This window comes from Sorex araneus, chromosome 10 (genome assembly GCF_027595985.1).
Source record: "Sorex araneus isolate mSorAra2 chromosome 10, mSorAra2.pri, whole genome shotgun sequence".
In the NCBI taxonomy this organism is placed as follows: Eukaryota; Metazoa; Chordata; class Mammalia; order Eulipotyphla; family Soricidae; genus Sorex; species Sorex araneus.
Genome location: NC_073311.1, coordinates 20,361,537 through 20,376,664, shown reverse-complemented (window position 1 = coordinate 20,376,664; position 15,128 = coordinate 20,361,537). Strand labels below are relative to the sequence as shown.

Below are 15,128 nucleotides of genomic sequence, written 5' to 3'. Positions count from 1 at the left end.
CATAAAAAAATAAATTTTAAAATGTCTCTTCTGTATCCTGTAACGTGGTTAAGAAGTTGGGAAATTCCTACCCCTGTATGTCTGTGGGTTGTTGGGGACTAGAGAAGAGAATCATTCAGGTTGCTGTTTTAAGTGTGTTAACATTTGCTAAATACACTCTGATAGCAGTTCAATTGTAGAAGAGGAATTTCAACATCACTTCATCCAAAAACGTAAAAGGAAAAACTCCAACTCATGACATCAGTATCCAACCCACAGTAACAGTCACAGCAGTAGCTGTAAAATCATGCTCCAAAGAGTGCAGACCCACAAGTCACTTCTCCAAACTTGACCGGACACCCATTAGATAGTTCTTTAAACTCTACTTCTGACCCCAGTCTTGCACGGCACCAAAGAAGTGCTTCAAGTTTCATTAACATGACAAGCACAAGCCACTGTACTTCAGCAAGGCATTGAAATGAGTCTCTTTGGATACCTCACAATAAAAGTTGCTTAATCACTGTTCACTGTCACTTTTATTCCATTGCTCATCGATTTGCTGGAGCAGGCACCAGTAACGTCTCCATTGTGAGACTTGTTACTGTTTTTGGCATATCGAATATGCCACGGGTAGCTTGCCAGGCTCTGTCCTGTGGGCAAGATACTCTTGGTAGCTTGCCGGGCTCTCTGAGAGGGGCGTAGGAATAGAACCCTGGTCGGCTGCATGCAACACCTTAGCCACCGTACTATCGCTCCAGCCCAACTAAAATGTCAGCAACTACAGCTTTCCTTCAGAATGACTGCCATCCGAAATTTAGTCTGTCATTCATACACTCAGTATTAAATAGTATACTATCACTAACATATATCATATTGATGATACAGATTCTAATTATTGACTGACAGCTGGATGAAGAAAAAAGTATCTAACATACATATTTTAAAGATTTTCTTGCATTCCCATTGTAGCTTGCAATTTTCAAGGGCTTGTTTCCTTTTCAGCCCTGCTTCCTGCTCTGGCCTCCAGAGAGAATTTTTCTTCCATTGCCTCTCTTTCCCTTCCCCTTCTACTTCCACATCACCACCATTAGTTCCAGTACAGTCAATAATTTTAGTACCTAAAATGCTTAGTTTCTCCATTTGTTTCTTGAAAAACATTGTCATATTTGAAACTCCTCACATATAGCATCTCTTTTAAATGCATAATAATCTGTAATTTCTGATGGCTTTTCTTGTTAGAAATGAGAAATCGGATATTTATAAAGTAACTGGTTTCAAATTAAATTACAGTAAAACTTAGAAAATAAAAATTGGAACTCAGATTGATCTGATTCCAAAATTGGAGACTTATGATTCTTCTTTCCATATGTTTGCTGAAGATCCAGAAATTCTGCTCAGATGGCTGTCCAGAAATTAGCTTTCACAAGAGTCAAGCTAATTAAGTAATTCCTTGAGACCTGGTTTCCTTTTTGCTCACTGAACAAATTCTAAATGGGAAGAATCATCAAATCAGATATTCTCTATTCAGTAAAAATATGCTATCTCCCTGAGCATCCCGCTTGTACCAGACTTTTGAGTTTATCTAAAAAAGAATTTTAATTTATTCTTTCAAAACTAAATTCAGAAACCTAATTTTCAGTTACCACATCTTTCAAAAAGTTAACATTGATAACCTGGAATAAATGCTAGTCTACTTAAAATGATCTGTTTCTATCTGGTTCTTAAATTAATGCCTGGAGGAAGTCTACATAAACACATTTCTTTCTATCATGTATTGCTTATAGTTTATTTTTGTGTGGGAATATGGTTTACGACTTGGGCTTACCCAGTTCTGTTTAGGGCTCACTTACTCCTAGCTCAGTGCTCAGAAATCACTCCTAGAAGTGCTCAGGGGACTCTTTGTGGTAGCTGGGATCAAACTGTGGTTGACTATATGAAAGGCAGATGTCTTACTTGCTGTACTATGTATTTAATGTATTAAGCACATTTCTCTGAGGAACTTTAGCTAGCGTTAGAACTTACCTCCATGTGGCCAGTGCTACTCTTGGTGTAAAAAAGGAATCAGGACACTCTTCATTTCTGTATCCCTTCTTCTGCACTGAATAATATGTGGCTTAGATGGAAGTAACCGGGTTCCAACTCAGAAATACACACCGAGAGCAATGATAAGACTACCACTATTTGTAAAGTATTTACCGTCTAGCAGGTATTGTATTCTATGCATATTATATACTGATGTACATATTTGCTGGTGAATATAAGACAGCATCACAATATCAAAAGATCATTGTGGAAGGGAGAAAAAACTTAAGTAACTGTAACAGGCCTGGGAATTAGATCGATAAATGACTTAACTTCAACTCTAGTCATAATGACATACCCAAGATAACTTTCAACATTTAAATATAGTTTTTAAATAATTAGCATTTAAATTCTACTTGATTCTGCTTAGCCACTAATCCATTGTTAACCCCACCATAGTATCTTCCATGCAGGGCTGCATGTGATATCCCGGAGCTATCAATTTGATGAGAAATCCACAGAAATGTGGAATGGTATTACTGCAATACTAGAGACTCTCCATTCTGCACCACTTGCAGTCTTAGAGTGCCACTTTGTGGAGTATTGCAAAAGTTCAGGAAATTTCTATCCAAGGACCAGATTCAATAGTCTATAATAGATGTGCATGAGAATAATGAGTGCTTACCTCTATAGTAAGCATTTGCATATAAGCAAACAGAATATAGACACAAGCATTTGCATATAAGCAAACAATATAGACACAAGTCTATTTAACCATATCTCCTGTGAAGAAAAAAATTATGTTATGTCATGAGCATCCCTTAGACTAACCTGAAATTGTCGATTTTCTATCTTAGGATGGTATATTTTAAAAATAGAGTAAAAAATTCATGGTTAAATACATAATCATATCACTAGTGAGGCAACACCAAAAATAAGATATATTTTTATTGCCTCAAAAAGAAAATAAAGCATTCCTGTTAATTGGTTTTATAGTAATTTCACAGGAATTTAGAAACAATTTAAATTCTTAAAACTAGATATATGATCTTTTGTCAAAATTTCATGATTTGTGCAATTCACATAAAACTTATAGCTTCAAAATGCTTTATGGAAATGCCACTATATATTGGCATCACTTCCACTAGTTCTATACCGAGTGAAAATGAAAATAAATACTTTATACCCAGAAGGTACTTAATTAGAATCTTGAAACAGAAAAGCTTCCCCTTCTTCAATAGATACACAAGTATAATGCAATCACCACCTTGTAGAGACAATAAAAATATGGCAGTGTCTTCTGGTGTTGTGACCTGTATCTTAGCAACATGTAACAACAACTTTGCTAATGAACTCTGATGAGGCATGGTGTTTACAAATGGAGATTTATAAATTAAATTACAAATTTACTAGGGACATTCATATTACTAACAATACTACACTACTGAATATTTATTTCGCCTATTATATAAGCCAAGGTAGTCTTAAAATAAGTAGCATAAGGTATAGTAAGTACAGCTCTCCATAATTTTCACAAGATTGTTCTTCTCCAGTGACCAGGTATTTGGATTTTGTTAAAGCACACAGCTGCATTGGGGACTCTCCTCTCACAGGCTTTACAGGGCAAATATGGAAGTGCTGATTTCACAACATATAATATTCACAGTCAGTTTCTGAATTGCCAAGAAGAGAAACTGAGCCTCTCAAAAAACTATGACTATGAGAACAATGCCACTTTAATTTTATCGCTTGTTGGAAAATTTTTTTTTCCACATTTCATTTCAACAGAATGGCAGGACAGAAGTGATTTCAATTCTGACATCTTCAGTTTGACCTCTGCAAGTGATAATCTATGGCAATCCATCTTAATTTACATGCTGATATTTTGAACTGCATTATTATAAAAATGATACTAGATGAGTGTTCTAAAATGTAGTTTTGTAACTCTCCACTGATTTCTTTGGAAAAGTCAAATAATGATCAAATAAATTACTTTAATAATTCCATAAATAAGAAATTCTACGGTGCTTTCAACAGTATTTTTATTTTTATTATTTTTATTATTATTATTATTATTATTATTTTGCTTTGTGGGTCACACCCGATGATGCACAGGGGTCACTTCTGGCTCTGCACTCAGGAATTACCCCTGGTGATGCTCAGGGGACCATATGGGATGCTGGGAATCGAACCCGGGTCGGCCATATTCAAGGCAAATGCCCTATGCGCTGTGCTATCGCTCTAGCCCCTCAACAGTATTTTTAAATAGAGAAGTAGAACAGTTTACATTGCAAGAAGCCTTTATTATCTATTAGAAATTTTATAGATTACTCAATTGACTAATAACTCATCACCTAAAAGTAAAGTTAGTTGAAATTGTATTTCAATAAAGAAATTTTAAAAAAAGAAATATTGAGAGCACATTAACATTTTTTGATTAATCAAGGTCAGAAAAGATAGTACAGCAGGATACATACTCTGCAGAGGCAAACTCCATCTTCTATCCCCAGTACCCCAATTTGTCCCCAAAGCCCAACCAGGAGAGACCTCAGAGCACAGAGTAAGGAGTAAGCACTACTAAGTGTGGCCCACCAGCAAAAATAATAATTATTATTATAATAATTTGATGGACTGGAGCAATAGTACAGAGGGTAGGGTGTTTGCTGACTCGTGGCTGACCCGGGTTCGAGTCCTCCATCCCTCTCGGAGAGCCCAGCAAGCTACTGAGAGTTTCACGCCCGCATGGCAGAGTCTGGCAAGTTACCCGTGGCGTATCTGATATGCCAAAAACAGTAACAACAAGTCTCACAATGGAGGCATTACTGGTGTCGGCTTGAGCAAATTGGTGAACAACGGGAAGACAGTACTACTCTCTCTCTCTCTCTCTCTCTCTCTCTATATATATATATGTATTTCATTGTTAACTCCTTTTTGATAGGCCCGACAGCCTTTTTGAAATGGAAACTTGTAGTTGCAGCATAATCTATATATGCATGATTCTATCTGCCAACAGACTGATCTCTTAACTTTTTAATAGGCTGTCAAATTTTTAGAAATATAAAATAGCAATTAACAGATTAACTTACTAGTATTGATTGGATGTACTGACATAAAATTGTAACCTCATGTTAACAGAATATTCTGTGTTGCATTTAATGATCATGTTTGATATATAATACATATTTGAATATATCAGGCATTTAATATTTAATTTTAAACATACTTTAAATTATTGGGCATATCTTGTAAATTGGAATTAAAAGTAGAAGCTAATTTGCCAAACACCTTAAGTCTTAATTAAGATCAAGACCCCAAAGAAATCTGCTTTCTATGGTGAAAAAGACTGATACTGTGTGTCATCTGTCTCCATCTTGTGGCTATTGTAAATATTGCTACTTTTAAATATTTTATTTTATTTTATTTTATTTTATAGATGTACATGCATGGTTTATTGTTTCTTGTTATATAAAAGTGTACCTGGTAGTTAAAAAAGAAAAGAAAAGAAAGAGTCTCTAGTTCTTAAAAAACATGGCCATTCAGTGACATCTTGTATTGTGGTTAATAATAAATCCATTTAGTGTCAAATAAATTTAAGTAAGGAAATCAGTAGATCTGACAGTCCCAGTAAATTATCATTTTGAGAAAGGTTTATTTTTTTTCAATGAGGAAGGGACTTTTTCTTTTAAATCTGCAGTATATTGCTACTTTTAAATCCAGCACTATTTCCAACACATATGAGAGACTGAGTAGCACTGTCGTTCAGTTGTTCATCGATTTGCTCGAGCGGGCACCAGTAACGTCTCCATCGAGACTTATTGTTACTGTTTTTGACATATCGTACACGCCTCGGAGCTTGCCAGGCTCTGCCCTGTGGGCGGGATACTCTCGGTAGCTTGCTGGGCTCTCTGAGAGGATGACAGACTGAGTCTCTATACAAAATTAGAAATGCTTGACCCTGCCTATTGTTTTTCTTTTTAAAGTTTAGATATTAGACATCAATTTATTTCCTGTGACATAAAATAAATCAAATATAGAGACCAGAGGTACATTACAGGTGCTAAAGTGCTTTCTTAGCAAGAGCCCAACTCAGATTTGATCCCAGTACTGCATATGGTGTCTTCCCTGAGCAGAGAGACAGACGCTAGTCCTGAAAGCTTCCAGACGTGGTGCCAAAGCCAAAACAACCACACAAAAAATGTTCAAATACATTAGGAAATCAAAATATTAGGTAATCTAAAATGTTTCTGTTTCTTGACAATTATTATTATCATCATTTATTATTTTATTAGTAGCAGTAATTTTTGAAGAAATATTATGCAGCAAATGTGACATATAAACAGCTCATTCCTTACATTGAGCTCAGAATTTTGTAGCATTTGTGGAATTTGAATAACGCTTTCTGGGAAAAAAAAATCACAAAACAAGAGAGTAAGCTCTTCTGAGGAGGGGTAGTTAATTTCTTCCCCAGAAAAATGAGAAATTTTTAGCAATATTGCCTAGGACCTGAAATCAAAGGCGATACTATATTTAACTTATGTATTTCCTTATGGACTTGGGGCTATAAGGAAATAAGGAACACCCAGTGGTGTTCAGAGCTTACTCCTGGCTCTGTGCTCAGGGAAGCAGAGCGGGTGCTGGATATCAAACCCTGGTTGGCCACATGCAAAACAAGTGCCCTAGCTGTTATATTATTGCTCCATCCTTCATTTTAATATTTTTTGCTGTTGTTGTTTCATACTTGGTGTGCAGAGACTACTCCTGGCTCTGTGCTCAGAGGTCACTCCTATTGGGAATCTTATAGTGCTTGAAGGGATTGGCCAGGATAGACTACATGCAAGGCAATCCCTCAACCTCTGTACCGTATCTCTGGCCTCTTTACCCTATATTTTAAAGACAATTTTCTAACTTCCAGATACATAATTTTTTCCTGTATAATTCAATGGAACAGCACAAATTTGGCAGGCATCAAATCATCTTGCATTCAGATCTTAGTAAGAGTCTATCCAAATTTGTGGTCCATGTATAAAAAAAAAATTTGCAGGGGCTGGAGTGATAGCACAGCGGGTAGGGCGTTTGCCTTGCACGCGGCCAACCCGGGTTCGAATCCCAGCATCCCATATGGTCCCCTGAGCACCGCCAGGGGAAATTCCTGAGTGCAGAGCCAGGAGTAACCCCTGTGCATCGCCAGGTGTGACCCAAAAAGCAAAAAAAAAAAAAATTTGCAGGAATTTCCAATGCAAATTACTCCTGCATTACGTGTCTAGGAAAAAAATTTATCTACAATTTCATCTCTGTGAAACAACTTGAAATAGTCTACTCTGAACAAAATTTTCTATCTGGTTGTATCATCAAAGACAATTTACCTACACCACCCACTAGCTAAATTATCGTTTGTTCACTTTTAAATTGTATACCTTAATCCATATGTAGTTAAACACCCTGAAAATAAATTTAATTTTCTATTTATTTGAAGACATTTCCTAGTCCTAATCCTCTACAGGATGTCACTGCTTACAGCAATGGTAAAGTCCTGGTTTCCTCCTGCTTTAAATATAAACTAGCACCTTCCTACCTATAACCATGCTCCAGTGACTGACATCAATTCAGCTGCTATTTACATAACACTTTGGAGTTTAAATAGCTTTGTGCTATTTAAATGACACACTTCCTGTGTCATTTACCTACTACAGAATCTACCTATAACACAGACCTCTACTAACTGTCCTTTCTATTTGTTGATTTGGGGATTATACGTTTTTATTATGTATTGTTGTACAAAAATAAATCAAACATTAAAATGTGTCTCTTTGGGGAAAACTAAGGACATAATATTTCTGTGTTCTATTCCTTTCAAAGATGTAATACCTCACATAATTCTGTAACCATTTTTGATGCATTAGTTTTAACTGTCCGAAAACTTATGTACTTAGGCTAACTAAGGCTATTAGAATTTTTCTTTAAAAATCATTTAATGTAGGTGAATAATGTTATGACAAATGTTCATGAATATGAAGAGGCAAAATAAAACATTTATGTATCTATGGGAGGAGCTTTATTTTAAAATGTGCCTTAATCTTAAGTATAAAATTAGCCATTTCAAAGAAATGAATTTATTTCCCTTAAATGTTTTTCAGATAAAAAACCTCAGATTCCCTAAAAAATAAAAATAAAAAGAACTTACAAAAAAAAAAAAAGCTGGAATTCAGGAGGAAGATGTTAGAAAAGATGGGAGTCTTCACTGCTAACATTTCTACTCCCAAACCTGTAATACTGGTTAAATAGGAGATTCAGCATGTAATTTATGAGACGCCCACATTAGATGTGTGCCTAGTGATGTAACAGTCAAACACTTACCTTTCTCATTGCCATTTGCATAATTTGGAGGCTTTGTTTTGTCAATGCTGTTAAAACTCTGACTTCGCCTATTTAAGTTGGAAGCTCCTGGTGCCTTACTGCTGCTGCCGGCAGCTGGTACCCTAGAGGGCCCTGGGAGCCTGAAATAGTATAAGAAAAATTACATCATTATTGTACAGTATGGAAAGATTGGGGCAGGAGACTTGAGCAGGGAAGAGTTAAAGGGAAAATTACAGTACATGATATTTTAAAATCTATTTTGCAGAATATGGAAATTCATATCACAAATAGCTAAATACAAGCTTAGAGGAGTTTTAGAAATACCTTTCCTAACTTTTTTCAATATGCATGCTCCCAATGTATACTGTAATGTATATTGTTTTTCTAATGAGCAATTAGAAATAAAGTCAACTTGAACTAACAGCACATTTTTACCATATCTTCAGTGATTAATGTTTAAATGTATTGTTATCATTACTTGAGAAGCAAGGAAAATAATGAGTCAACTTTATATTCTGGAGGTAATAATCAGTTATATGCAATTGTTATTAATTACTCTTTTAATGCTCTTTTGATGGAACATTTGTTTACATCTTAGCTGTATCCTAGGATAAAAAAACATTAGAAACAAGGATAAGGTTACCGAACAAATTACAAACAGAAAATGCTTATTAAAATATTACCTTTGATAACTAATAGAACACAGGAATAAACAAAGTCATGTTATTTATATCACTAGAATAATATTTTCAAATATGCCTATAATGAGAGTGGCTTTAGTTACTCTTTGTGTGTGAAAGACAAGACATGTGGAATTAAATGCAGTCTTAAATATAGGGGACTTCACAGGAAGTAACAATATTTTACCTGGACTTTAATTAAAAATCAGTGTAGACAATTTAAATCACTAGATAATTATTTTATAAGTTTTTATTCTCAAAATTTTAGTGTGATAACTTAATGTCATTTCTAAACCACACTAAAATAAATATAGATATAAACATAGTAAAAATTACATATTTTTAGTGACAAGTATATCACAAACTCAATCCAAGAAAACTGGAAATTAAAACGTCGACACTCTGACATGCTTAATAATATGGCATTAAAGATTACTAGCATCTAAGGTGGTATTTGCTGCCATCGTGTGAATTTAAATGTGTACTGCTCTTACTGTTTGAAAAGAAAATTTGAAAAATCAGGAAGTATACATACAGTTTTCAGGGTTTTGCTGTGTTCTTTTACACATCTTAAAATAAAGGATGTTTATTGTGCTCAATCAATAAATCAAAACTTCACCATCAGTTATTATAATATTTAATTTTTAACTCACCTTTATTGTAACACTATACAATATATTATTTCCATAGATTATAAGGAAATGAGGTTCTTACATACTTGTCAAATAGTAACAGAACCAGTAAGGGAATTGCACAGTAAAACATAAATCACAGCTTAAAAATAGAAGTTTATTTCTAAACTTGCCTATGTTTTGGAGCATAAATACATATGCTAAGAGACTCTCTTCAGCATTTTTAGGATTTTTGTTTGTTTGTTGTGGGGGCCACACCTGGATATGCTCAGGGGTTACTCCTGGCTCTAAACTCAGACATTACTCCTGGCAGTTCTCAGGGGACCCTATGAAATACCAGGGGTTGAACCTGAAATACCAGGTCAGCCACAAGCAAGGCAAACCCTACCCACTGTACTATCACTTCAGCACCTCTCTTCAGCTATTTTGGTAGGTTGTGTGTCAGACACAAGATGAGAATCTTTTCCAAGTGATTCTAGTATTTAACTTTTGCTCAAAAATATCTAGACTACTTGTAACTGCAATAACCACAGCAGAATAACTGCAGACACTAGGAATTTTAGAGTACTGATGATTACAATTTGAAGACAGAATTCAACTAATTAAAATGGCCAAATGTCCTAATCATAATAAATATGAGACATATTCCTGTAGATAATTCCTGTAGACAATTCATTTCAATTTCACATGCACAAGCACATTTTGTCACAAAACTTGCCTGGCTTACAATGAAATGAAACTTGACCTATTTCTAGAAAGCAATTCAAATGCATTTTAGTCTTTAATGTGACCCATGACGGCAAATGATCTTTAGTTTTTAGAAGAACAAATTAAAAAAAAATTAAAAACCCATTTACTCTTCTCATTATCCTAACTTGACAGGCATCCAGAGCTCTGGATCATTCATCAAGGTAATAAAAAGAAATAAAAAGAAAGTAAAAGGGATAAAAAGAGAGAGATTTTCTGCTTAATCAAAGTATTTAACTCTATTTTATACACAGATGTTTTAAGAGTACTAATAAAATGCTTACTATATTAGCGAAGTCATTTTTTATATATTCTGATATGCATAATTCTTTTGAATTTTCAGTAAATGCACTGTTAATTCATCTCTCCAGAATAATTTTGATTACTATAGAAGTTAACATAACTGAGAAAACCAAGGCAAAAAGGAAGGTACATACCTTAAGTCAATGCATCATAAGTGGTCCTTGTGGTCAAAGGACATGTTATTAGAGCAATGACTAATACATCACCAAGAGAGCAAATGAGATGGCACATAAAATAACATAAAAACAAGGGGGTGCAGAACACATTTGCTGTGGCTACACTCAGCTATTCTATGCTACCATCTTCGTTCAACAACTTAACATTATGCAAAAGTCAAATGCTTTCAACACATTTTTATATACTGGCATTATCCAAACAGTACATAATGTCTTGTTACTTACTATAGCAAGCTGACTTTAAAGTACATGCTATAAGGAAGAAAAAAAATCTACTATTACAGATAAAAAGAAATTCAGGCTAACCTAGTGTAAAGTTCCCCACAAAAAAAAAAAATAGCCAATGTTTCCCGGTTCTACTTCAAAATGTGCAAAATTAAAGCATGCCCAGGTTAAAATGCAATTATACTCTGTGAAACTTCCAGATTCTGTGACCTGGCAAGAATGTGACCTTAAAGGTAAATATTTATTGACTATTCCTAAGCCTAGAGACTTTTTAGCTCAGTCATGGCATTATGTAGAGCAAAACTAAAACAGAACCGACCAAAACCCATTTAATGATCCAACACAAACATGCTCTTCCTCCAGACTACACATAGAAATTCTCTGGAAAGAATTCCGTCTTTTAAACTTTTATCCAGAAATTTGTGATTTTAGGAAAAAAATGAGAATGATAGGAGGAAAATATCACTGGGAATTTACCTTATTACCACTAACAAGCAATAAATTAGAGGTATTAACTGACCTAGTAGGCTTTTTTTGACTGGTTGCAATTCCACTGTGATTAGACTGAGTTGCATATCTGGCTGCCAGACTGTATGAGGAGAAACAGAGAAATTGAATTAAAGAGATTCTTTGAACATGGAAAGAAAGCACAAACTTACGAGAAAACTATGAGTTAATGAAATGCAATTGAACATGTATATACATGTATAAAGAACAAATTAATTGGAAAATTATGATAATGCAACATAAACACCATGATCTCTGAATGTGAATGCACTATGAAAAAATGCACTGTCCCTCTTAAAATCAAGATGTATTTATTGACTTTTAAATTATGTCTTTGTGGCATTTTAATATTATTTTAGATTTTTAAAATTGTAGTGGTGCTAAGAATCAAACCCAGAGAGCCTCACACATGCATGGGGATGCTGAACAACACGTTAACCCATGAATATCGTTTTAAATAGTATTATTTGATCCATCTTATAAAAGTTCTAGCATTAGAAATTAATTTTTAAATATCTAAGAATGCTTAAACATAACTTACAACTCTTTTTCTTAAGGGTTAAAAATTAAGCTCTGAGTCCTATTTTTAAAATGAATGTCTAATTAGTCTTTTAATTTAAACATTCATTTGAATGCCAAATGTTTAAATATCTGGTTTCTGTTCAGTAACTTACTGGGCTTTGGGAGAACTTCCCAGCAATGCTGAGGGCCATCAGAACTACACATAGTAGTTCTCTGAAGTTCTAGCTGTGCCAGGGATCAGAGCCAGGGCCCCGTGCAATCTAGGCATGCACCCAGCCCTCTGACCTACCTCACCAACCCCTTAATAATTTATTGCTGATCTCGAGTCCTAGAAAAGATGCTTTAAGAGTTGAAAAAAAGAGGTTTTCTAAAGAAAGACCTGTGCAAATATTGAAGCTAAAGTGAAAAGTCTTCAAAAACTGAATGACAGTTTCTAAGGATTCTTGAATAATTTTAATGAGTTTTAGTTCAAAGTCTGATTAAAACAAAGTATCATTTAGATTACATTTTGAATACATTTTGAAGTTAATACCTCGTAGTTTAAGTGAAAATCCATGTCTTCTATAAAGCTGATTTGAGTAATCTGGGGGGGGGGGCTGGAAATGAGTGTTCTGGAACATAACAGTAAGAAGGAACACACCTAGAACATGCTGACATGGCTTGATATGGTCATGAGTGGAAAATCGCTTCTCAGGTGAACTGTGATGATCTACATGAACCCAGTAGTTATGAGTTCCCAGGAAACAGAGAACAACATGTGGGATGGTGGAGTCAGAAGGAATGGGTCACTTGGAGGCCTGAAGTCCATCTGGCTGCTTTTCTCTCTAGTATCTTTATAATGGGGAAATTTCTTAGGCCTAAGACACATTTCCAAATATGACTATTACTGCACTAAGTCAGTCTGAATAGGGATATATGGGGCCTTAAAAGTAACTAGGCAGTTCTTACAAGCAGTCAATCCAGATTCGATTCCAGTACTGCATTTGGTCCCCAGAGCACCGACAGGAGTGAGCCCTGCGTGCAAATGGGTGTGGTCCTCAAACCAAATCAAAACAAAATACTAAGTATCAATGTAATTAGCCAAAGAGGAATGAGTCCATCTATACAGTGACTTTTTTCAGGATCACAGAGTAACATTATTCCAATCTGATGGGCTCTACATTACTATTCACCCCATAGTGTACTCAGTATTCTAACTATTCTTGGCACTTGGGCACTGAGGGTAACCGGGCATGACTGGCCAAACTACCACAGAAGCAATAGTAACCGAGAGTAATTAAAATTAAAACCACAGAGTCTCACGTAATGTGATGTCAACTTAATTTTACATTGAAAAATATAAGCATCAAAACTGAAGAAAAACTTTGGGTAAACTTCTCAGTCTATTCTGTCAATCCAGAGTAAAAACACGATCTAAAATTTCATCACTGTGTTTTATACTTCAATATTGAACATAATGTTAACCATAGCAATTACACTAAAACAAATGGCCTTCAGGAATGGAAGCCACCTATTCTCTGTCTTCTTTCCATGGTTTTAAAGCAATGCCACAATTAATAACAGAAATGTGGAAAACAACAAATTCTACAGCGTTAAGTTTAATTGACCAACACCAATGGGATTTTATGGCCCATGTGTGTTTTACAATTTGTTAAGAGTGAATGCTGCACTATCTTGTGTATATTTTATTATCAAGGCCACAAGCTTTATTCCTTTAGAACATGGCTTCTTCTCTATTTTTCTTGCCCTTTTCGAACTGATACTTGAAAACTACAAGAATTTTATTTAATTCATACCTCTAAAAATTTTGTATTTATCATATTATTTTCCCCACCTTTAAAAAGCTATCTTAGAGCAACATATCAAAAAATGCACTCCATTTATCCACCAATCCATTGTGTCTATTTTCTTTCATTGGAGCATCTTTCTCTACCAATCTCATAAAGATATGATTCTTCTTAAGTCCTCTTTTCTTAAATACTGTATGCATGCTTTTATCATTTTAATCAAGCAATTAGTTCCTCCCTTAATATTTTAAATAAAATCTACTAGGAAGTAAAATTAATGTCCCAGCCACAAATTCAACTGAACGGAAAAAAACATGCATTAAAGTTATATTCAAAATCATACCATTCAACTCATAATTTTTACCTCCCTCCAGTTCTGATCAGATTTTATGGTAATTAATAGCAAATTTCTTTGGTTCTATGGGCTTGAGACTTCACAAGGCGAGTATCTTTTTACTTTGTACTTACTACTGTCATGCAGTCAATAATACTTAGTATGATTTAGTCTCTCCAGATCCAGCTGTTTCCTTGGTGTTCCGCATGAATCACTCTACCTCCCTTCCTCAACACCTTTCCTTTTCTTTATTTTTCTTACTTTTCTTTTTTTTTTTTAACCTGTCTCTGCCTCCCTATAGGTATAGAAAAATCCTTTAGGTATAGAAAAACCACAATGCTTTAATACCATTTCCTTTGTTTTAGATTTACAAATGGAAAAGTAACAAAGCAGGTCAAGAGGCTCAGTTAATGCAGTCTACTAGTAACACAGAAAAGGCACGTGGAGACACAGCTCTGAGACTAGTGTCAATAAAGAAACAGAAAACAGAACACAACATACAGAGGATTTTCCAAATTCTAGGCTTGTGGATTGCATTTCCCCCATTCTGATTTGCTGTCAAATGAGACACCTTCTAATTCTGGGGTACAAAAATGGCAGAGAGAATATCAGAGACAAAAAGCATAGAAGACTTCCTTTTGCCTTTTAATTTTTCTTAAAGTATTTATGCATCCATTTGATAGAGTATCCAGGGGAAGCCTTTTATTTCCCCGAGTTTAGATGGGAAGAAGAGAAAACTAGTGACCATAAATAAAAAGGAGAAAACTCATCTCGTGTTCAATACACAACAGGGTCCAAACTGTCAGTTTAGATTTCTAGCCCAGCTTCAGAGCAAATTCCCAAGTGGAACTGTAATATTC

At 34.9% G+C, this 15,128-nt stretch overlaps 1 protein-coding gene across 5 annotated transcripts in view; it reads right to left on the bottom strand.

The window, feature by feature from the left end:
* The window catches only part of NAV3 (neuron navigator 3), an 841,062-nt gene that overhangs the window by 201,828 nt on the left and 624,106 nt on the right, over positions 1 to 15,128 (bottom strand). For 4 of the 5 annotated variants that reach the window (XM_055117929.1, XM_055117930.1, XM_055117932.1 and 1 more), the window contains exons 8-9: positions 11,639 to 11,707; positions 8,356 to 8,495 (exon numbers count right to left, since the gene is read on the bottom strand). In XM_055117929.1, the coding sequence (XP_054973904.1) occupies positions 8,356 to 8,495; positions 11,639 to 11,707 (209 nt within the window). The remainder of the gene's footprint in view (positions 1 to 8,355; positions 8,496 to 11,638; positions 11,708 to 15,128) is intronic. The other variant, XM_055117931.1, reaches the window with a different exon arrangement.